This window comes from Acinonyx jubatus, chromosome A2 (assembly GCF_027475565.1).
Source record: "Acinonyx jubatus isolate Ajub_Pintada_27869175 chromosome A2, VMU_Ajub_asm_v1.0, whole genome shotgun sequence".
NCBI classification, from domain to species: domain Eukaryota; kingdom Metazoa; phylum Chordata; class Mammalia; order Carnivora; family Felidae; genus Acinonyx; species Acinonyx jubatus.
In genome coordinates, this window is record NC_069383.1 from 115,051,245 (window position 1) to 115,075,251 (window position 24,007).

At 48.3% G+C, this 24,007-nt stretch overlaps 2 protein-coding genes across 15 annotated transcripts in view; both read left to right on the plus strand.

Annotated features, from left to right (window-relative positions):
- Nucleotides 1–8,244, plus strand: part of ATP2B2 (ATPase plasma membrane Ca2+ transporting 2) — a 384,493-nt gene extending 376,249 nt beyond the window's left edge. For 8 of the 13 annotated variants that reach the window (XM_027042618.2, XM_027042617.2, XM_027042623.2 and 5 more), the window contains one exon: nucleotides 5,185–8,244. In XM_027042618.2, the coding sequence (XP_026898419.2) occupies nucleotides 5,185–5,496 (312 nt within the window). In that variant the 3' untranslated portion in view covers nucleotides 5,497–8,244. Of the gene's footprint in view, nucleotides 1–2,331; nucleotides 2,387–5,184 lie in introns of all 13 variants that reach the window. The other 5 variants (XM_027042626.2, XM_027042629.2, XM_027042631.2 and 2 more) reach the window with 3 other exon arrangements.
- Nucleotides 8,245–12,712: 4,468 nt separating this feature from the next.
- SEC13 (SEC13 homolog, nuclear pore and COPII coat complex component) overlaps nucleotides 12,713–24,007 on the plus strand; it is a 35,001-nt gene continuing 23,706 nt past the window's right edge. The window contains exons 1-5 of one of the 2 annotated variants that reach the window (XM_015069356.3): nucleotides 12,713–12,826; nucleotides 16,152–16,196; nucleotides 18,411–18,526; nucleotides 21,487–21,638; nucleotides 22,184–22,317. In XM_015069356.3, the coding sequence (XP_014924842.1) occupies nucleotides 12,824–12,826; nucleotides 16,152–16,196; nucleotides 18,411–18,526; nucleotides 21,487–21,638; nucleotides 22,184–22,317 (450 nt within the window). In that variant the 5' untranslated portion in view covers nucleotides 12,713–12,823. Of the gene's footprint in view, nucleotides 12,827–13,233; nucleotides 13,253–16,151; nucleotides 16,197–18,410; nucleotides 18,527–21,486; nucleotides 21,639–22,183; nucleotides 22,318–24,007 lie in introns of those variants that run through there. The other variant, XM_027042636.2, reaches the window with a different exon arrangement.

Below are 24,007 nucleotides of genomic sequence, written 5' to 3' on the forward strand. Positions count from 1 at the left end.
GCCACCCCTCCTGGTAACTCCTACAGCCCCCTGGCTGGGTCTGGCTGCCAGCCAGTTTGGCTTCTGAGTGCTCACTCAGCTGTTTGTCCATCCCGGGTTAGCCTCTTTCTTGAGGCATGGTGCTTCACCCTGGCCACAGCCAGAGACAACCTGGCATTTCTGGGCACCCATGCAGCCTTTGGAAGTCTTCCTGTGGCATAGCCCCTCACCTTAGCTCTTATAGTCTAGGGAAAGAGCTTGGTCATCTCAAACCTGGGTAATATCATTCTCACCTTTTCCTGTGCCATTTATAAAACCATAAGGCCAGCCGAGGAACAATCAGCTCTCAACACTTCTTCAGAGAAACACCCATTTTTGCCCACCTCTCCAAGGACCCAACAGGAATGGTCAAGCGTGACTCCCTCATCCAATTGCCATCTTGTCTCCTTAAGCATTTTGTATTCCTACCCTCTATTGGAGACTCCAGACTGTAATTCAGCATGCTTTATGGGAGCCTGACCATCCCCCCTAGCCGAGGGTACTGGTTCCAAAAGAGATCACGACCTCTGTGGTTTCAACACACACATTTTGGTCAATACAGTCACAATGTGAACTCTAAATAAATAGTCCCAGTTCCTCCTTCTCCTGAATAGTCGTTATAACAATGACATACCCTCTGGTCTCCAAGGACTCTGAGGGCCCTCTAGCTACCGGCCAAGGTCCCTTCAAAAGCCAAAGGCTGGGGCGCCTGGGTGGCGCAGTCGGTTGAGCCTCCGACTTCAGCCAGGTCACGATCTCGCGGTCCGGGAGTTCGAGCCCCGCGTCAGGCTCTGGGCTGATGGCTCAGAGCCTGGAGCCTGTTTCCGATTCTGTGTCTCCCTCTCTCTCTGCCCCTCCCCCATTCATGCTCTGTCTCTCTCTGTCCCAAAAATAAATAAACGTTGAAAAAAAAATTAAAAAAATTAAAAAAATAAAAAAAGCCAAAGGCTTTCTTCCCACAGGGAGGTGTGAAGCCAGTAGCCACAGTTAAGAGAAGGGGTCCCAAATTGGGTGGGATGGAAAGGTAGGCTGCCTCCCACCTCCTCTGAGAAGGGTCTTCCTCCTGGGGATTCTCCAGCAGAGGAGGATAGCCATATGTATGCTGAGTTCAAAATACCTGGAGTCTGTATATTCTAGAAGGAGTCAAACCACTGTTTCCTGGGTTATCAAGAGTTAAGCACCAAGGCCGGGGGCCCCTGTCCCTGGGATGGACTTCTGACTCATGACCTTGGGGTGAGGAGCCCCCCCACCACATCACACATCGCTCCCCAGGCACCACTGTGGGACAGAGGGTGCCAGGCAGACAGGTGCATGCAGACATGACAGGCAGGTCAGGCTGACATCCGGAATGTTTGTGCGGGAACTCTCGTCCGCTCTCGTGCTTTCCTCTTCTGACTCACTCAAAAATGAGAGGTTTTTTCCCCCAGAAACTTAAAGGCACATGCCTATAAGGCCTTATACTTGAGCCTCACTCAGTGTTTTCCAAAGCTGTTCCCATATTCTTCACTTCACATATGCCTCGCAAATGAATAGGAGGAAGGAGTTTCTTCAATATATCCATTTAACTGAGAAAGACACTGAGGCTCAGAGAAGTGGACTGACTTGACCAAGATCACCCAAGTGAGTGGCAAGAGGCCTGACTCCAAAGTCCCTCATTTTTCCCACCAGTGCACACCACTTTCCAGACAAGCGCATAGACCTGGAGCCTGCAGAGGCGGAATTTTCATTCCAGAACCAGTGCCCATGCCCATAGTCTCATACGGTAGAAAGGAGCCGATCCTCTGGGATTTAGAAGGCCAAGAAAGCTGTCTGTCTCTCTGCTTGAATTTCTACCAGCCTGGCAGGGACTGGGGAGAAGGGCACCTCCCCGCTGGTGATCCAGGACAAAATTAACATTCAGCTCTGACCCAGGGCCAAGCTACACTCATCTGCACCCATCTCAAACCACTTTTGTATTTAACGAGTGTGTGGCAGGCTCCGTGTTGGTCAGTGAAGGTCCTACTCCTTCAAACCAACCAAGCCAAGAACTGCAGGGTCCTAACCCAGAACCGGCCACTTTCTGGCCACTACCAGACCGGGCATCTCCTATTGCCACTTCCCCGTCACATTCCTGATTCTGAGGACTGCTAGGAGCAAGGAGTTTGCATCTCTTAAGGGGAGAAATGAAGAAGGAAAGAAAAGAAAACTGTATCTATCATTAGCGTTTTGGTAACTGACTTAGTGCAATCTTGGGTTGGCGAGAAAATGGCTTGCTTCTGGGGTGGGGCCTAGACCTCTCCACTGTCTGAATATTCCATGTGTTTGTTTCCCTAGAGGGCTAGAGAACCCTGGATACAGAGTTCAGCAAGAGAGAGTGAAATTAAAAGAGGTTGTGAGTCTTTAACCTTGAGCCTGAAATGAATGTGAATCAATCCCAGACTCTTGGCTTCCCTGAAGCCGGGTAAACATTCGAGTATGTCGAACCCGTCCCAGCCCGGGGCCTACGCATTTCCTCAGAGCCCTCCAACACGGGCATGGGTGTCCTACTCCCTTTGTACTGATGAAACCAAAATGTCTAAAATCCCACAGGCCCGGTCCTCACCCCTCTCCCCTCCCCCCATGCCCAAATGCGGCTCACGCCCAAAAATCTCACTTTAGGGTAGGCAAGGAAGGGAGGCGGAAGAGCTTTTTTTCTTCCCGTATTTTTTTTTTTCCATTTCAGCCGCGGAGTGAACCGAAGTGGAGACTTGAGATGGCCGTGGTGGGGTGTCCCAAAAAGTCTTGTCCCCACAGTCTTGTCCAGAGCAGTTCATTCTCTCTGTTGTCTCCATGCCAGGGGGAGGGCAAGGGGCCTGCATCTCATTGTGTGTCGTCCCCTCTGCATTTTCAGTCACATGACAGGGTCCTGCCACCATCCCTCCTCCTCCACCAGGTGCCCCAGCCAGCATCTTATTGCAGTTCAGCCTCAGAACACACTGGGCACTAGGCTGGGCAGTTACAGTGATTATTATTCCCATTTTACAGATAAGAAAACTGAGGCCCACAACACCTTTTTCATTGTTTTCACTGACTCAAGGGTGCAGTGGCCTGCTCATCAGGAGATCAGAATATTTAATAATCTCTGCAGAGCCATGAATGGGGAATCCAGGGAGAAAGAATCCTCGGAGCAGTGAAATGCCTGTCAGAGGGCCAGCACTAATGCATGGCATCTGCAGGCACCTGCTGCCTCTTATTTAAAGCATGATTCCAACAAGGAGGGTCCCATGGAGTCCCCGGCCCCAGCACATAAGGAGGAAAAGGGACAGAGATGCTTTTGAGAAAACAAGGAAAAATCAGAACTACTAATGATGGCTGACAACAAAAGAAACTTAACAAACAAAATCAAAATTCTGGGGTCTTACACAAGACCGAAAAGGATTCCTGACCAACTTGAAGTTAAACCCTTCTCTGTACACACTAAATAGATACACATCTTATGTGCTTTAGAAACACTTCCCTCTGAAATAGTAAAATAGACCCTGAGCTATGACACTTAAAACCACCAGCCACAGTCACCCAGAAAACTCACCTCCATGGCCCACGCTTTCCCCACCTGTGTCCCACCAGCAAGATACCCCTGGGTTCAGCTGGGAGTTCCACAGATCCTGGGACTGCAAGGGCCTCCCCACAAGGACCCCAGCGGTCCTCTGCCTCCCGCGGGTCTGTGGTGTGGAGGCAGCCACTGCTCTCAGCTCCACGGCCACCTCGGCTGAGGCTCTGCTCCTTGGAGGCACTGAGGCTGCCTTGTATTCCCCTGCCACTGCCTCCACTCTGAGTTGGGGCTAAGAATAGAGGAGAAAGTACCTTTTTATCCCAAGTTCCATCTGCCCCTGGAGATGACAGGCATGGCTTCCCCCTCCCAAGAGTCTGGAGAAGGAACCCCTCTCTTCAACACAGGGATCCTGTTCCTCTGCACTCCGTGAGGCAGGACAGGGGACGACCAGTGAGGCAATGTGGTCACTTGCCCGTGGTCAAGGCACCAAAAGTGCCAGAGCCAGGACTCAGGCTCAAGTCTTCCGGACTCTGAGTCCAGTGCTCTTTCCACCAACCTGGAAGACTCAAGATCCAACCCCCTTTCGTGGTTCAGAGAACCATGGCTTCCAACGAAGTCACAGAAGGTGAAAGAACATGCTGTTTTGTGTCTCAGGTCCACACCCCCTAGAATCCCACCCAGGGCTGGGTTTGGCCATCTGATTCTGGCTTCCTTTTTTGGGGTTTTTGTGTTTTCAAAGCACAAGTAAATCAAATACCCCAGGAAATGAGGGACCCCAAAGCCAACTCCAATGACTGGCCAGGGCTTTGAGTCTATACTCGAGTGTTTACCTCCCAAATGCATGAAGGAAAGAAACGTTGGGTACAAAGACCTCCGTTCACATTGTCCAGGCTTCCAAGTGTAGCCGTGTGTCTGTCTGTGTGTGCTGTGTGGTTCCTGACCCCTCACCGTGGCATGCTCCTGCCCATGAATGTCATCAGTCTGCCGGCTCCTTCGTGCTTTCTGGCTGCCTCTGCTCTGCACCCCAGAAAGCCCTGAGTTGGCTTTGGTTTGCTTTGCTGCCTTCGGTTTGATGTTCCTGTTCTCTGGCCCTCGTGTGTCTTCTCCCATCCCGGCTCATCCAACCGTCTCCCCCTTTCTGTTCCTTTTCCGTTTGTGACGTTATCTGTTCCATGTTGTATGGTTTCTTAACTGTGTGTGGTTTTTTTGGAGATTAATTTTCTAAAAATAGCCTCTCCTCCTTCCTCCTTTATTCCCACCTGGTCCCGCACCCCTTCTGCATGGTTGAACTTCTGCTCTAAAGTTAACAAGGCTCAGTCTCTCACTAGGTCTGGGTGGCCGCCGGAGTGGACTATGCTTCCTCTAACCACTGTTTCCCACCATCTCTGTGATGGGGCTTGATTCCTCCTGTCCTCATACTGTAGTTCTGACCAAAACCAAAGCAGTTTTTAAAACCTCTCGGATGCATATAACCTGAGCCCCTCTTCCATTCTTCCCCCTCCTCCCATGCTCATAACACCCAGCGACTGTGGATTCCAGCCGCCTGCTGTGCCCTGACCCCTCCCCCCAGCCCCTCCTCCGAGCCCCCCCCCCCAGCTTGGCTACTGGGCCCCCCACCCAGGGCAGTGCTTCTCACCCCTATGTTTCCCTTGCAGATTCGCGTCGTGAAGGCGTTCCGTAGCTCTCTCTATGAAGGTCTAGAAAAGCCTGAGTCTCGAACCTCCATCCATAATTTCATGGCTCACCCCGAATTCCGGATCGAAGATTCACAGCCCCACATCCCCCTCATTGACGACACCGACCTGGAAGAAGATGCCGCACTCAAGCAGAACTCGAGCCCGCCGTCATCGCTCAACAAGAACAACAGCGCCATCGACAGCGGGATCAATCTGACGACTGACACAAGCAAATCAGCTACCTCTTCAAGTCCAGGGAGCCCCATCCACAGCCTGGAGACGTCGCTTTAGCTGAGGACCCTGCCGCCACCCACCCCCGGGCCCCACCCATCCAGGCACCCAGCTCACCCAAGCAGCAACGAGCAACAACAGGAAACCAAATACTGGCGAGAAAACCAACATTTCCACCCAAAAGACCCTTTTTCTGGCTGCGATGCTGTTTGAACTCTTTTTCACTTTGAGGCAAGGGGCGGGATCTCCTTGGGGAGGGGGGGGCTTGCGGGAGTGAGCGATTTTCCCAGAACAAGCCCTTCCCGGCTCCCGCCCGAACATGGACCAGCCATGCACCCGCCAGGCCACCACGTCCCCTGCATGAATGTACTGTGCACTTCCAGTCCTCCCCTTGTTTGGTTTGGGGGGGGGTCGGGGAGGGTCTTTTGTTTGTTTTCTTAGGCGGGAACTGACAACAGACTCTTTTCTGAGACTATTTATCCAATCGACTGGTCTGTGAGTTTTTGAAATGCTTGCGCAGCATGGTCTCAGTTGCATAGGTTAATTTAACAACTTTTTGAAACTGCAGAGCTTAACTCACCTAGTAAATTTGCACCAATGGAACCGAAGAACTTCATAGACACTCACAAGGTTATATCCATTTCTTTGTATCTATATCAACGTATACTTCTGCAAGACTGTATACGTCCATATAGATAGGTATACACACACACACGCACACACACACACACGGATATATAAAGTTTTTTTGCCGGCATGTTGCCTTGTTTCCGCTTAAATGCTCTATTTTAACTTATTTATGTCCTAAAACAAGAATGTAATTTGTTTACAAACCTGTAGATAACGTCTTTGGCTATTTGTACGGTTTAAGAACACTGGTGGCTGAGATGCTATAAAGACAGCTCAGCCCAACAGACACTTCCCTGGATTGCATCCTTGATGTTTTACAATAGCCATGCTCTGATTTTTGCCTGCTGTTTCCGTTCAATTATGTCACTACCGCGGGAGGCTCAGGCAGACGCCAAATGCTACTGAGTGTCCATCCGGAGGGGGTTAACACCGTGCTCGTGCTCCGTAGACACAGGGAGAGGAGGAGAGAAGGCTTCCTAGGTTTGCAGCACTAACGGCCGGCCCGGCCCAAGGAGGATGACGGGGTCCGCCAAGCTCTGGTTGAAGACTTTTCTCTCGATGAAACTCGCTTGAGTTTACTAAGAGCATTTCAAAAAAAAGGTTCTCTTTGGCACTGTCTGTACAGAGGTTGAGGTAGTGTTGCAATATTATAAATGCTACTGTGTTGACTTTTTTTTTTAGTAATTTAGAGGTTTATTTACTTATAAATTGCAGCGTATGAGCTGTTGGCATACTGGATGAGGATCATTAAGGCCTGCTGCTTTTATTTTTATTTTTGAAGAAGAGTAGCCTTTTTCTCTGCACTATTTAGATCCGAACGAACCTTATGATGTGTATATTGAGATGTATTCAGTGTGATTTTTAAACCAAATTGTCTTCCTGTAGTCGCAATATATACTGTAGCCTTTTGACAGCAAGGCTCGCTTTCCCAGACAGAAAGCCATTCTGAAACCCTACAGTATCACAGGTGAGAAAAGGTGGTTATTTTCCCCCCAAGACAATAACAGCACTAGTAATCCCACTTAATGACAGCTTATTTAATTGTACGTCAGCCTCTTAACTGCTAAGCACTTTGTGGGTATCAGCTTTTTTCATAAAAGAACTTTTGTATTTAATACAAAGTTTGCTTTGAGACTTTTCAGCATACAATCTTTTTCCATAAACTTGTACAGTGCAAAAGACATTTTGAATACCATGATCGATGACGTCCCATGCTTCGAGGAAAACCAAACACTTTTCCACCTCGCTTGCAAAATTCATTCCTCATACTGACCTTTCCCACAGTTGCTCTGTGTCAGCTCGGCCCTTCCCTTCTCCAGGCCCAGAGAATTCTTCCACAAACAAGATGAGAGCCACTCGGGAAAAGAGCCATAGTCAGCTGGGAGGGCCTACGTCTGGGTGGCTGTGAAGAAACCTGAGGGTTTGGGATCCCAAGTCAGCCCATCCCACCTGGCAAAACCTTCCTGGAAGGAGGACCTTCCGTGTGCGAGAGCATCACCTGATTGTCGTGAAGGAATATCTCTGAATGTACCCAGCAGAGGAAACTGCATCCCCAAAGGGGTGACCAGCCCTCAGATATGCTTACTGGATTCCAATACAAACACCACAAAAAGCCAGCCCACTGCTCGCCTGCCGAGAAAGTAGAGACCCGCACATGTAAAACATGGAGCAGCCTTGGAACATGGTGTTTTTTTGTAGCTTCCTTTCTCAAGGTTTTCCATCTCCCCACCTTCTTTGTTCCAATCTTGTGTCCATGACCTCATTCCACGACACCAGGAAAGCTGTGCTTGCACACCCATGCTCCCTGTTTATTTGGAGCCAGGACACAGGGAAAAACAGGAGGGGTTTCTCTGAGTAGAGCCTAGCTTGGAGAACAGGGAGCAGCGGAAGTAACGGAGGACACCCGACATTAGCGTTGGTCTTTTCTTGTCAGGAATGATGGATGCTCACACACACACACACACACACACACACAGAGGAAATGATTGGTTTGTCCAAACTCACTGTAGTACATAAAGCTTGCACTCTGCGTCCTATATCTAGCAGCATGGGGTACGTTTGGCAGTCCACCCCATTAGGGGGTAAATAATTTATGACCATTCATCTGTTTTTATGAATTTTTTTATCTAGACAATAACTGTAAATAAAGAACTCACCGTCTCTGTTCATTTAATACTATGCAATGGTTATGCTTCGATCGCTGACTCTTCTTACTGCCGCAGTGTGATTCTGAAATGTCTGTGGTTTTAAAAAAAAAAAAAGGAAAAAAACAAAATCAAACAGAACACAGTAAATATATATTCTGTAATGTATATTTTTTTTCTAGTTTGGGACTGCACCATCCACGTAGCTTCTTTTCTGTCCTCTGGACAAGGGCTCCAGGAGAAGGTAGCAGATTCATTCTGAAGTCTAAGTTCAGCAACTTGTCTCTCCCAAACAGATGAGAGAAGAGCGAGGGGCCCACTGAGTGACCCCTGATGCTGGAGAATCACCCACTTTTGAAGGTGGGCGGGGAGGAAATGTCTCCTCCCTGCAACTCAGGCAGCACTTTCCCTAACTCAGAAGCAGCCTCGATTGCTCCCACCGCCTCACCTCACCCTGGCCCCTTCCTCCTTTGTCCCAACTGGAGCACAGAGTTGACAAGAGGGAGGGTGCCCTGCTTTTGAGACCAGACCAGTGGCAATGATGGTACTGGGCCGAGGACTCTGGACCTGTCTCAGCCTGGGTGGCTTACCCCTGGAGTAGCCACTCTTCACAGCCATGTTGAAATGCCCCCCCACCCCTGCCCTGTACCACATACTGATGGTGTATATAGATGTGGGCCTATTTCTGGAATTTCTCTTCTGTTCCCTTATCTGGGTGTCTCATCTGGCACCAGCCATACAGTTTTGCTTACTGTCGCTTTATATGTTTTATCATGTGATAGGATAAACACCCTTCTCTCTCTCTTTTTTAAAGCAAAACTTGCTGGTTACTGTCTCACAGCTGTTCTTTTTTTTTTTTTAATTTTTTTTTTCAACGTTTATTTTTGGGACAGAGAGAGACAGAGCATGAACGGGGGAGGGGCAGAGAGAGAGGGAGACCCACAGAATCGGAAACAGGCTCCAGGCTCTGAGCCATCAGCCCAGAGCCTGACGCGGGGCTCGAACTCCCGGACCGCGAGATCGTGTCCTGGCTGAAGTCGGACGCTTAACCGACTGTGCCACCCAGGCGCCCCAACACAGCTGTTCTTTTAAGTAAACTTTAAAATGTTGCCAAGTCTTCTTCCAGCCCCAGCCCTTCCCCCACCCCATATACTAGGCCCTGTCATTCTACGTGCAAACATCTTCATCTTCCTGCCATTGTAAGCACTGTTCACTCAGGGTCGCTAAATAGAGTGTCTCAAAACGAGAAACAAAAGGAGTGTCCTAAATCTTGGGGGGAGGCCGGATGTTCCCCCCAACAACATCTCATCTATACCCTAAGCAAGGGTGTCAACAGGAGAGGCCACCAAGTCCCCTCCCAATCTCAGTTTGGGACCCAAAGTCACCCCCCCCCCTTGGTTGTGCTGGGGTGGACCCTCCACCTGCCCCAGTCCAGAAGAGAAAGAAGGCTCTCTCCCAGACCTGGAGCTACCTGATGCATGGCCCAGTTGTTTGTATTTCTTATTCTCCTCCTGGAGAAACATTTATTCCCATCCCCCTTTCCTGAACTGGTTTTTTTTGGGGGGGGGGGGGAGGGAGTTCACTTCCTGTTCTTTGTCCAAAGTTTTCTCAGTGGTTGTATGATAGGTCCTCTGGGATGCAGCCATTTCTTTCCTGGACCTTCACGCCACCCTTACCCTCTGCCCATTCTTGCTCTACTTACAGGAGGCTGTCAGCTAGGTGCATTGTGACGTGCCTCCTACCCAAAACTCTCTCCCTAGTGTCCGAGATCCCATCAGAAGATGGGAGGGGTGCATTTCTTGAAGGCTTTGGGTCTTCCAGAGCCAAGGCCTAAATCAAACAACAGCAGAAAAATCCCCAGGTCTTGTCCAAGTTCTGAAGCAAGCTCTCCTGATTGTGATGTAGAGATCCTACTCGCCCAAGTACAGGGAAAGGGATCCCAGGACCTGGGCATCAGCCATCACCCCCTCCACCAAACACAAGACCTTTGAGGCTGCTCTGGGACCTTCTCAGCCCCCGAAGTCTGTTTTGTAACGCCTGTGGTGCTCTCCCTCCGGACCTTTCCTCTCGGGGGTCGCCACACTTTGCTAACTCTTGTGTGCACATATTTTATAACAGAGTAGCGAGGAAATGGTGCCGTTCCAGCTTCCACGAGCTGCCCGGGCTCCGGGGGCTCTGGGGCAATTGGGGCTGGGAAGTGACTGTGCTCTTATTGTACACTCTTTATTTCTCTGTATCTCTGGCTTGTGCTCTTTGTAATTAATGGGATTTGTCTGCCTTTTCAACACTATACTGAGCAATAACAATAAATGCACACGTGGAAACACAGACACGGTACACATCACAAGGCCTTTTTCCGCAGGACAGCTGGGTCCTCGTCCTCTGTGGATTTGAACTCGAGAAAACTGAGTCTCTGGGAGGGAAAGGCACTTTGCCCAAGGGTGCATAGCTCAGTGGGTGTCTCTCTCCTTCCATCAGGCCACACCTTTCAAACATCCACCATTTGAGGGAGATAAGTTTAACCTGCCTTTCATGAAGAACAGTGAGCAGTCCCAAAAAGAAAGACTTTGGGGGAAGAGGCCTCAGGAGAAGGAGGAAGAGATTTGGGGACAGAGGGTCTCGGAGGTAGGGGCACATATGGGGGAAAGCTAAGAATGGCCTGATTTGAGGTCCAGGATCAACTGGAGGGAGGTGACAGGAGGAATGGACAGAGGATGTAGGTGGCATCCCTTACTGGGGATGGGGGAGGCAGAAGGGAGCCTGGCACCCTAAGAATCTGAACTGTGCAAACCTCTGCTAGCATTAGCAGAAAACAAGAATGTGCCCAGACCAAGCGATGGTCTCAATGTTGGTCCAAAGGTTGAGGGTTGCACATACACACCTCCCCCCACCAACACACACACACACACACACACACACACACTAAAGGCCAGCCTTTCTCAGGGATAACTGATCTCCAGATCAAGCACCATGAGCCCATTCAACTTCCAAACAGTTTCACATCCCAGGGTCCATTTACTCCCAACATCAACCTTCAGCGTAGGTATTATAATTTCCACCTAACAGAAGAGAAGACAGCACCTCAGAGAGAGTGCTTCTCCCACCTAGAAAGGAGAAGATACACGAGTGATCCAAGTGGTCATGATGCCAGAATTGGCACTCAAAACTTCTATATTACAGTGTGCTTCAGTCCTACCAGCAAATACCTTAATGAATAAGAAACAATTGCATTGCTTGTCCCAAATCCACAATCTCTCCAGCTTCAATGCCTACACCAGGGAATTCCTTTAATAACAACTATATTATTTGTATTATATCAAAAATGTCATTGTCCCCATTTTCCACTCGAGAAAGACAAGGCTCAGAGAGAAATGATGCACCCAGAGAATCAGTGATGCAGCTATAGACTGAAGGCCAGGGCTTGTCCCTTGAAGAACAGGAGACCCAAGCACCCTGCCCCCTTTGTCCCCTAGCTCCACCGCCAACATCCCTGCAATATTTCTCCATTAGAGGGAAATAATCTTGAAATCTGGGGTGGGGGCGGAAGGATGAGCCACTGCTTGGAGGCCCAGCACTTAACTCTTTAACACCACACAACTTTGGCCCCCGCTCCAAAGTTCCTTGATGCTCTAGGTCTGTCACACTCTTTGAGCCTTAACATCTTCTCTCCAGCAGTGACCATCGCCAGCTAGAATTCTTCCATCTAGTGTCAAGACAGAAACTGAGGGATTGTGACTTACACAAGGGGAGACTAGACTCCACCCTAGGTCACTGGACTCATTAACGCCATGAGAGGTCCAGGGCTGCCTGACCATGTGTGGCTGAGGGGAGCTCCCAGGCTCTGTCCAGCAGTACTGCATTCTCATTGTGCTTGTAGGAAGCCTGGGACCTAGGGGTTGGGGACACTGGGGTTTAGGTACTGGGCTCTAGCTGCAAGAGCCTAGCTGAGATCCCTCCCTGCCTGGGGTGTCCACCTGATGGACCGGATTCACAGGATCCCAGGACTGTGGGGAAGGGGCAGTTTGGAGGTCGTGGTTCCTCCCATGGCCTGGAGAGGGCAGGGTGAGAGGGCTCAACCTCTGGTAACTGGCATCCCCTGGCCTTCATTGCCTCCGGTCCCAGCTTTGGGTTCTGAGGAGGGACTAACAAGAAAGCACTAGGACCAGTCTACCCACTACCCCCAAAATTACTCTCCTACGGTGTTCATCCTAAGGCCGGTTGGACCCAGAACCCGCAGGGAGAGAGGTGAAGCTGTAGTTATGAATCCTTCCTTTCGTGTACTGATCCCAGCAAAAGGCAAGGGCTCTTCAGGAGAGAAGACTGGCTACGGCTGGCTGCGGATTCCAAAGGCCCCGGGGTGAGCCGGGACTTGGAAACCAGAGCCCCACCCCTTTGGTCTCGTGCGCTCCGCACGCAGAAGGGGAGTGGCCTTGGGAGGGCGGGGTACGGCCCGGAAAAGGCACGGACCTTTCGTGCGAGTGGAGCGCGTTGCTACCCGGAGGCTCTAGAGCCACGGCCCGACTGCCGGCCAGCCCGGCGCCGGAAGTGAGCTGTTTGGGGGCGCCGCCGGGAGCTGCCACGTCCGAGACCGGGAGCTGCCCACCGTCGCAAGCATGGTGAGTGTGGGGTCCGGGGATGCGACCCTCCCGGGTTCCACTACCCTGCTGAGGTTCAAGCCCCAGACTGGGGCCATTCAGCTCCCCTTCACCGCTTCGAGGTTTGCGGGGCTCTGGTCCTGCCCCTCGGAACCTTTCGGAGGGGCAGGCCAGAGGGAGGCCTTAGAACCTCTTGGAACTATGCGGACCGCGTTGCTGCCGCGTCTCTTGCTCTTTCTTTTTTCTTTTTTTTTTTTCTCCTCCCCCAACAAATGAAAAAAAACCCAAAACACCGTAGGTGCTACTGTATCCTGGGCCTTAGTAAGTTCCAAGCGTTGTCCATAATCTCCGCCTGCTAACAGCCCTGCAAAATAGGTGCTGTTATTATCGACACTTTACGCATGAGGAAGCTTGAGGTTCGGAGAGGTGAAGCCTCTTACACCACTGGTAAGTGGCAGAGCTGAGATTCGAACCCTCTTAACCAGTCCTTTGCACCACCTACCACCTCTCCCAGCAGAGATGTATGCGGAACAGTTGTTTGGTGTAGGGCAGGAAAGTATGATGGGCGCTTCAAGAAACTGATGTGAGGATGAGCTTTTAAATGACTGAGGGTAGGGGCTCGATTTTTTAAATCTCTGGCATCCAGCGTACAGTCATTCCACATTTACTCTTTGAGTGAATGACTGAATGGTAACTAATGAATAAAATCATGTCGCTGGAGCCTGGCACAGAGTAGGGGGAATACAGTAAACCAGTGCTCTCAGGAAAATGGGTGTGCTTGGACACACCAGAAGTCAGGACACTGGGTTTAGTTCTTGGTCTGCAGGGTTTGACATTAATCACCTCTTTTGGCCCCTCATTCTTCAGCTGCTGAGTAGAATCGCTCATGTTCTGATACTCAGCATTCTCTAAATGAAATTTTAACTCTTCAGCCGATTGGGAAGAACTGAATTGTTTTAAGGGCTGCCTCTTACTACTTAACAAGGACCAGACAACGTGAGGTGCTCAGGAAGAAGGACCTTTTTTTAGAAAAGAGCTTAAAACAAAAGAAAAAGTCACTTCTTCAGAAGTGCGGTTCCCACCAATCCTGGCTGGTGGGTGAGGGTGGTTAAAAATAAATGCTAGTTATTCCTGAGGCCCTTTGGTGAGCTGGGGCAAACCTACCAGTAAACTTTGTTCCTGACTCTGCTTAGCCCTCAGCTGCTGATTTAGGGAAGTCAGTATAACAACTACTTTATATTGTAGATAGACAGCCTGGTCAGGTGGAAAGCTTTGTGCGCTGGGAATTAACAGGTGGGGCTGTTTTTCCAGCTCCGCCTTTAACTAGCTCTTTGACTTTGGCTAATGCTCTCTCTTCTGGGTTTCTTCATTTCCTTAGTTATCAGATGGCTCCAATTAATCCTGCCCTTTGTCCTTCCCAGTGCATCTGAGAGAGTACTTTGTAATCTAGACGGCTTGGCAAGAGTAAGAGAATCTTCATCTTCCATACTTGCCTTTGCAGACCTTAGAGGTCTGCTTATTAGGGAGCCTAGAATTTGATGAGAAAACCAGTGCTTACTTGTTATGTACCTTTTGAACTGCTTTGCAACGGTCCTTTTCCAGTCTCCACTTTTCCAAAAAGTCAAATCAGACTTTATACCTGCAGGGCTTGTACCAGAAAAAAATGAAATGGGAGAGGTGGTAAGATATACCAGTTCCAGGGTGCCTCAGCAGCTCCGTTGGTGAAGCATCCAACTCTTGGTTTCCTCTCAGGATCTCATGGTCATGAGATCAAGCCCCAAGGCAGGCTGCACACTGGGCGTGGAGCTTGCTTGGGATGCTCTCTCTTCCTCTGCCCTCCCCTGCTTGCTCGCTTGCTCTCTTTCTCTCTCAAGAAGGAAGGAAGGAAAGAAAGAAAGAAAGGAAAAAGGAAAGAAATACAGTTCCAAACTGAAACCTCCCTTACAGTCCTTTTCTGTCCCAAGAATTTAAATAGTGGTTGAGCAAAGTAAAGTTGTCTGGTTTTGTTCATTTATTCATTGAGCAAGCAGTCACTGGGTTCCTTTTGGTTGCAAAGCACTGTGCTTGGGTGATTTGAAAAGATTCAGAACTGTGGATGACACAGACCCTGGTCCAGGGAGTTCATCTTGTGTTAAGAAAAGGGTATAAAGTGGGGGCACCTGGGTGGCTCAGTTGGTTAAGCGTCCGATTTCAGCTCAGGTCATGATCTCAAGGTTTGTGGATTCGAGCCCCGCATCAGGCTCTGTGCTGACAGCTCGGAGCCAGGAGTCTACTTCAGATTCTCCCTTTCTCTCTCTGCCCCTTACCTGCTTGTGTGCTTGCACTCTCTCTCGCTCTCTTTCTCTCTCTCAAAAATAAATAAACTTAAAAAAATTTTTAAAAACAGAAAGAAACAATGTAAAGTGTTGTAGACATTAAGTGCTTAAGATATTCAGAGGAGTCCAGCAGGTTGGGGAATCTGGGAATCTTCGAGAACAGGGGCATAATTTGAGCTGGACCTCAAAGAATGAATGGGAGGGTGATGACCATGGCCGCTGTGTTCCAGCCCTATAAGCTGCTCAACCCTGGATCCCAGTAAGTGAAGGACTAGGATCTGTCACAGGTGGTGGACCAGGGAGCAGCTTCAGGAGAAACTTGAATCGGCTCTCCAAATCTTAGGTATTAACTCTGTTATGTAAAAAACTGCCTGTAACATCAGAAACTCTGTCATCCAGGAAGGGAACAACAGCCATAGCTCCCCCAGGATGCCTCTTTACCCTCAAACGTAGCCAGGACTGGTTGCCATTCCCCCCACCTTTGCTCATATTAGTCCCTCTGCTTGGACTTTCCTTTTTTCCCCTGTGCCACCTGGCAAATTTCTCATCATCTGACCCCCAGTTCATGTCTACCACCACCAGCCCCTCAGGCTGCTACGTACATGTAAACTACCGTTAAAGTACTTATCTTTGCATGTCAGGGTTAATTATGTGCAACATTCTTGGGGCAAGAAATACTTCTTTTCTTCATTTTTTAAAATATTTATTTTGAGAGGGAGAGAGCGCGTGCCCATAGAGAGTCCTAACCTGTTGCACACCATCAGCACAGAGCCTGACATGGGGCTCCAACTTACTGTAGGTCATGACCTGAGCTGAAATCAAGAGTAAGGTGCTTAACTGAGCCACCCAGGTACCCCAAGAAATACTTCTTACTCATTATATCTCCATTTCTTGGTAAAAAGAACATACTGAAACTAAATGTTTAGTGAATGAATGAACAAATGCAGGCAAGAACTTTAGAAATGACTGATAGATTTAATTTGCATTCTAACTGCCATCTGTTGATTTACCAACTGTATCTTTGGTTTTAGGTATCAGTAATTAACACTGTGGACACCTCCCATGAGGACATGATTGTAAGTATTCCTTTAGCCTTCCCTCATGCACTGTGCAGGTGTGCATTTCAGTGCATGGGAGCATTTCTGTTGATCATCCATAAATCCAGTGTGGCTTTGCACCCTTTAGTCAGGTTGTAGCCTCAGGATATGGTTATTCTCCCAGAAGTGGCTGCCACATTGGCAGGACTCTGACATTCTGGTCACTCTATAGTGGGAGGAACCTGGGAATTGTTTATAGCTCAAGACCCTCGGTCTTTAGGCAACAGAGTAACCTGCTCTGAGATGAAGGCTGCGTAGGTGCGAAGGTCTGACAATGGTTTTCCCACATGCCTTCCTCCTACTGCTACTTCTTAGCCCCATAGCAAAGAGGGCTGAAAGAAGAGAGAATAGGAAGGTTACTCAGTACAAAGGCAGAGAGCATTTACCGCGAAAGCCCAAAGCAGAGCCAAGGTAGGACTACCACAGACAGTGGGCCGGGCAAAGCCCTTTGAACCAGAACTCATTAACTCAGAGCGTTTCCTGAGAGGCAAACACAGCTCGGTATCGGAGGACAGGGCGGTGGAGAAGGTCCAGAGATTAAAGTCTCTAGCAGCAAAGATGCAGACACTCCTTCATGCAGGGCCAAGCAGTCCAGGCCCAGCCTTTGAGCAAGACCCTGTTCAATAAGCTTACAGCATTTCCTCCCTGCCCTCACAACCTCACCAGCAATTGCTTTTGGGCTTCTGAGATGTTGCTTGGTCTCACGGTGGTTGTATATCTTTTTTGGATGCAGTCATGTGTTGGTCTAGCTGTAAGACCACACCTCCTTGGAGACAGCATGGTACCTTGGGTAAGAAAATGCAGTCTGAGACTCCCACCAATTTCTTAACTTTTCTGGGCCAGCATTGATTTCCCCATAGGTAAAATGGGGAAAATAATGGATATGCTACCTGCTTGGGTAGGTTAGATTTGAGAAGCAGATGAGGCATAGTAGTAATGACTAATGTTTGCATGTTCACTTACTGTCAGACTCATACTAAATACTTTCAGTATCTCATTTACCCTTCATAACAACTCTTAAAGCAGATGCCACCATTAGCCCCGTTTAAAGAGAAGGAAACAAGTTTAAGGAGATTATGTCATTTTCCAGGTAAGGTAAAGAGATAGGATTTAAGTCTGTAGGTACTATGCCCTACTTCCTGTTGAAGTGTGTGATGGCACTCTGCAAGAGAAGTGTCCAAGAAATCTATCTTAATACTTGCATTGCCTGCCTTCCAAGAAGCCAAGACCTAGAAGAGTTGAGGGGGTGACTTCCAAAGAAGAATCAGGACGTTTTCCTCAGGTAGAGAGAGAGGTGGGGAAAGAATGTTGAAGCAGACAATGCTTCTGTTGAAAAAGTGGAATTGCTCCTGAATACCATAAGAATGATAGCTGATAGTTCCTAAAACCCCCAAGATGAGACAACTGAAGAAGGTACCTTGGAATAGGCAACAAACAGGAAGGACCAGGATGTTCAGTGGGCAAAGCCTCATCCTTGCACCTCAGAGGAACCAGGGAGACAAGAGCTGTGGGCAGGGACCAGCCCTAGGTCTGGATGGACAGTTAGCATCCAGAAGGTCCATTCATCGGTGGGACTAGTGACATTTAAGGCATTGGTGAAGAGTCTGGAGTACTGGACCTACTACTAGGAAAAAGGTCTAGTAAAAATCCAGAAACAAAGGTCCACAAAGGATCTAAGGCCATGGTTGGAGGAAGGAGCCCAAATGTCTGAATAGAACCTTGTATCCAGGCCCAATGTGCATTTTGGAGGACCTCACTGGGGACTACAGGCAGTCTTAGGCTGTTCCTTTGGATCAGCATTAGCCCTGGGTTCTGGGGCTGAGCTGAACCTCCAGGTATCCTCCCCGGTAGCCCACAGAGCCTCAGAACATGGTGGGGCCTGACGAAGGAAGAAGAGGGAGGCTAGCCAGTCAGCGTTTTGTCTCCCATACCCACCCTACAGAATAGGATGGAAAGGACTTTCCCGTGTCTGTAAAGGGTCTCAAAGCAGCTAGGTATGGTTTTTCTTGTCCCTTCAGAAAGACAGTGCCTGTCAGAGAAATGGGAATGTCAGGATGCTGGCTTGTTGCCTGATAGTGATGCTGCTTTGAGGTTAATTTCAGGTAAATTTTGGTCCAAACTAGACTGTCCTGGTGACTACCCCACCCCCACCCACCCAGCCTGCAGGCTTCCTGAGCTATCCTCCCTTTGCAGCACGATGCCCAGATGGACTACTATGGCACCCGCCTGGCAACCTGCTCATCAGACAGGTCCGTGAAAATCTTCGATGTGCGAAATGGAGGACAAATCCTCATCGCCGACCTCAGGGGGTGAGTGTAGCCACACCTGGGCAAGATCTCAGAGAATGGTTGGGCTTCTCAAGAAAGGCAGGAAAAGCTAAGAACGCAGATCAGAGGAGCCCCATGGTGCAGTTAGCAGAGAGAACACCCAGGTCCCAGCCAAGTGACTGCCCTCAGCAGACATCCCGGGCTGATGGATCCAGGAATAAATCCCAACTTTGCCACCCAGAAGACCTTGGGCAAGGCCTTCACCTGCTCACCCTCAAAATGGGCTGATGCTGCCTCCTCCCAGGCAGGGCCTGCTCACCACGTGCTTTCAATAGCTACTGCTCCCTTTAAAAGTGGGAAATGACCTTCCTTTGTGTAGCCAACGTGATCTAAAGTGGCCCTGAAAGGCAGAAATGTAAGAATAATGTTAATGTAAAAATGCATTAGTAATTATATAAATCCCATAAATTTGCCTATTTACCCATGGCAGATATTCAGTAATATTTACAAATGTTTGATTTATTCTCTCCCTACTGAGATTCTTTTTTTTTTTTTAAATATGAAATTTATTGTCAAATTGGTTTCCATACAACACCCAGTGCTCATCCCAACAGGTGCCCTCCTCAATACCCACCACCCATCCTCCCCTCCCTCCCACCCCCCATCAGCCCTCAGTTTGCTCTCAGTTTTTAAGAGTCTCTTATGCTTTGGCTCTCTCCCACTCTAACCTCTTTTTTTTTTTTTTCCTTCCCCTCCCCCATGGGTTCCTGTTAAGTTTCTCAGGATCTACATAAGAGTGAAACCATATGGTATCTGTCTTTCTCTGTATGGCTTATTTCACTTAGCATAACACTCTCCAGTTCCATCCACGTTGCTACTAAGGGCCATATTTCATCTCCCTACTGAGATTCTTGAGATCCTGGCTGGTTTTTGTGGCCACACTTCTGCTTTCCCTCATTCCACTGCCTTTCAAATAAATGGGAGTTCTTGACCTGGATTCCATGGATCTCCAGTGTTCTGTGTATAGAATTCAGGGGTTGGTGAACTGGGGCTGAGGGGAAAAAAAATCACATCTTTATTTTCAGTGACTCAGATATTTAGCATTTCCTTCAACCTTGGAGGTAGGCTGGAAACCACAGAAGTCAGAGCACCTGTAACTTTATTACCAGTAGAAGAAACACATGGTTTCATATCACATTACAGTTGTAGCTGTCTCAGAGTAGCACTTACACTCATCACTACTCTGAACTAAGAGTGGCTATTAGACTTGCCACTAGAGTTTATTAATGTGCTAACCGAGAAGTACACGTATCACTATATTATAAATCGTTCTTTAACATTTCACTAACTATATTGTAGTATAATTAGGTTTCCTTTATAATCCTAGCTTGATGTATTGTATCCATTATTCTGAAAAGGGACCAACCATTGCCTTCACCAGACTGCACAGGAGAAATTAAGAACCCCTGACAGACAGGGGCTCATTACACGTTTGTTAATTAAAGAAGGCATAACTTGGGGCGCCTGGGTGACTCAGCTGGTTAAGCGTCCGACTTTGCCTCAGGTCATAATCTCACAGTTGGTGAGTTCAAGCCCCGCATCGGGCTCTGTGCTGACATCTTAGAGCCTGGAACCTGCTTTGGATTCTGTGTCTCCCTCTCTCTGCTCCTCCCCCACTCATGCTCTTTCTCTCTCTTAAAAATAAGCAAATGAACATTAAAAAATTTTTTTAAGTTTTCTATATAAAAAAAAGGCATAACTAAGTAGCCTTCTGGGGAGATGGGCCTAGAAGTTCCCCTCTTCCTGAGTGTCAAAAATTGAGTAAGGGGTCACATGCTACTTTCCCTGGGCAGCAGCAGCCCATGGCTACACAGAGAGGTGCCTGGCTGCCAGCTCTGGCAGAAGCGGGCACGTCTGCTGTTACTCAGTCTTTTCTGCCCTGTTTTTCTTAGGTTCAAAAGATGTGCAATACTACAGGAATAAAAAATTCACACACCCTTTCTTTTTTTTTTTGCCTCAGTTAAAACTATGCTAGTTGTAGGACATTTGAGTCTCCTGTGAGTTTGCTTGGCAGCTCCTTTGTGGGGACTGGGAATTGTCCCAGCCAGAGGGAGGACACTTTGAGTGGGGTAGAGGAGTGAACAAGGAACAGCAGTACCAACTAACAGGCATGAGTGGTTTTTTCTTTTCTTGTGCCCAGCACTGTTCCAAGCTTTATATGTGAGTTATCACCAATATTTCCCCTCATGAGCACGGTATGAAAGAAGCCTTGCTCATATCTCCATTGGGAGACTAAGCCATAGAAAGGGCATGGCCCTTGCCTAAAGTCAAGCAGCTAGTGAATGGCGAGTGGGTGTGAAAGAGCCTGGGCCATCACCTCTGCCATGCCGCTTCTTTGTGCTTGGTGCCCACCCTTCCCTGCACCTTAGAGACAGTCCTAGTACAGAGTCTAGCACTACGTGTGTGCTCAGATAGTACTTACCAGGTGAATGCATAAGATCAGAAGAGCAGAGACATGCCCTTGAACAATTTAGAAGAAGAGTGAAAAATATGAAACAGATACTCAAGACTTAGCCATTGTGGAAGGATGAGTAGCAGTTCACTCTGTAAATACTTCCTGAGTATTTGTGGGTGCAAACCCTAGATTGATCAGTGCACAAATGAATAGACTGAGAGGCTTCTCCTGATGATGGCAGGTGTAAGTGGTGTCGGCTGCACTGCGGGACGAGAGAGGGAGGTTCTGCCGTGTAGGAACAAAGAGGCTAACTTAGAGTCCTGACTTGCTTTCAAAGCCTCTGTGACCTCTTTCACATCCCAACAAAGGTCCCTTTTGGCGGTGACATCCTATAGTTCTCCCTTATAAAATTCTTAGGTGGCTCTGTCCTAAGATACTGTATCTGCCTATCAAGGAAGGCATTCAGTTGGGTCCAAAGTAGTGGCTGGCAGAGCACCGCAGGTTCCTGTGGCCCATGTGAGCCACCTCTGATCCTTTCCCCTTGCAGTCACGAGGGTCCTGTGTGGCAAGTGGCCTGGGCCCACCCCATGTATGGGAACATCTTGGCATCCTGCTCCTATGACCGGAAAGTCATTATCTGGAAAGAGGAGAATGGCACCTGGGAGAAGACACATGAGCACACAGGCCACGACTCCTCAGGTACCGTGAGTGTGGTAGGAGCGGGTGGGCGGGGCCTTGCAGCGGGCGGGGCTGAAGCTCACTGGCGCCTTTCCCCTCGTGGTGCTCCTTGTTTATCCCTTGGATTTGGTTGGTTTTTCTGCTCTCTGTCCGCAGCAGAGGTAAGGCGCTAAGACCTAAAGCCAGTCTAAAGCAAATCAAGAAAGGAAAAAAAAAAACACGGTGCATTTTTTTTTTTTTAAGTTTATTCATTTTAAGTACTGGCCTTTATTCTCAGATTATTGTCCTACTTTTTTTCCTATTACTTTTTTATTAATGTAGTGTTATATTGGTTTCAGATGTATATTATGATTCAGTATTTCTATCCATTACTCTGTGCTCATCACAATAAGTACACCCTTAATCCCTTTTATCTATCCCACCCCATCCTACTTTTTGTAAAGGTAGACTATAGTTTATGAAGTTATGATAGTCGTAGGTGATGGGTTTTTTAAATCTTCTTAATTGACAAAAGTGAAACTTCCTCTTGGGAAATTCTGCTAACTGTGCCTCCCTCCTTCCCACAGTAAACTCTGTGTGCTGGGCCCCCCATGACTATGGCCTAATCCTCGCCTGTGGGAGCTCGGATGGGGCCATCTCCCTGCTGACATACACCGGAGAGGGCCAGTGGGAAGTGAAAAAGATCAACAATGCTCACACTGTAAGTCCAGACTCTGCCTGCATGTGGAGGGTAGCTCTGCTGCCTTGCCTTGTGTCTCCTGGAAACTCCCTAGAGAGTGGCAGGAGTTGTGTCGCTGCTCTGCGGGGGTCTGGGAAGGACTGATGCTCAGACTTGTTTGATGGGGCAGCTTCAAGCCGCTTTGCTCTGAAGCCAGACAGAGGTGGCATCCAGGGAGGCCCCAAGCTGCACCAGCCTCATTCAGCCCAGGACAGGGTTTGGCACAGATGCCTTCTTGCAAGCTCCCAAGTCAGGGAGGGCCAGGGCACTGGCAAGGTGATAGTGGCAGCCTGCCTTCCTGCTACCTTTGCCATGGACGCCTCAAGTTAACGTGCTTGCAGTGGTCATTGGGACCCCCTCGAACTGAGTGGTGTTATAAAGAGCATCATAGGAATTCAGTGCCTTGCATTTCCATTCATTGGATATTATGGTTGAAATAAGAAAGCACTATGGACAGTGGAAGAGTGTCTCACACCATTTGAGCCCCTACTGTGTGTCACGTAATCCTCACAAACATTTGTCAATGAAAGAAGAAATTATCAAATTAACAGATTTGCAAGGTAAGCAGTCCTGTTCCCATTTTATGTTGACACAGAAAAGGCTTAGAAAAAGTAAACGACTTAGAGAAGGTCCTGTGTCAGCGTTAGAACCCAGAATCTGTGCCTTCTCACTATATAACAGTTCCAACTTTGGTGGCCCCAGATTCTTCTGCAGTCTACCCAGATGGAAACTTGGTAGCTCTCAAGTTTGACACTGTACTTATGCGCCTCTCGAGTTTAAGAGATCCACAGCCTGTTCAGCCCTCAAGGCCCCAGGAGCCTGTGTCAGGGTCTTTACTTGAGGTGCTTGGATTCTTATCTGCTGACTAGCTTGCAGAAATGAATAGGGTGAGCGGCTTCTGGGAAGATGGTGGGGAATGGCATCATAGCTTTTCAGTCTTTCCTCATCTCTCTGTAAAAACCAACAGAGCAACTAGGTAGCACAACCAAAAACTCAGTAACCACATTTACAACAGAACGAGGTAACAAGGTATTTCCACAACCAAAGTAGAGGCAGAGGGAAATAAACTAGCAACAACCAAAGGCTTTAGGGTATTGGTATCTGAGCAGGAGGAAGCAGGAAGCAATGGAGTGCCTTCTAACTGACAAAGCAGCCAACCGTGTTCACTGGAAACCATAGCTGGCCAGTGTAAGAACAGCACCTGAAACTGAAAGAAGTTTTGCATTTTTTTTGTTTTTAAATTAATATACAATTTATTTACAAAATTCACCCCTTTTTAAAATATACGATTCTGTAGTTCTTAGTATATTCACAAAATTGTGCGATTATCACTGCTGATTTTCAGAACTTTTTTATCACCCCAAAAAGAATCCTCCTTAGCAGTCGCTCTCCCCCCTACCCCCAACCTAGGCAACTTCTAATTGACTTTCTGTCTATGGATTTGCCTATTCAGGACATTTCGTATGAATGGAATACTATAATACAGGCAGATCCTATAATACCTCAGAGCCATTGTGGGTTTGGTTCCAGACCACTGCAGTAAAGGGAGTCGAGGAATTTTTTGGTTTCCCATTGCATATAAAAGTTATATTTACACTCTCCTATAGTCTATTAAGTATACAGTAATAGCATTGGGTCTAAAAAACAATGTATGTACCTTAAATAAAATTTA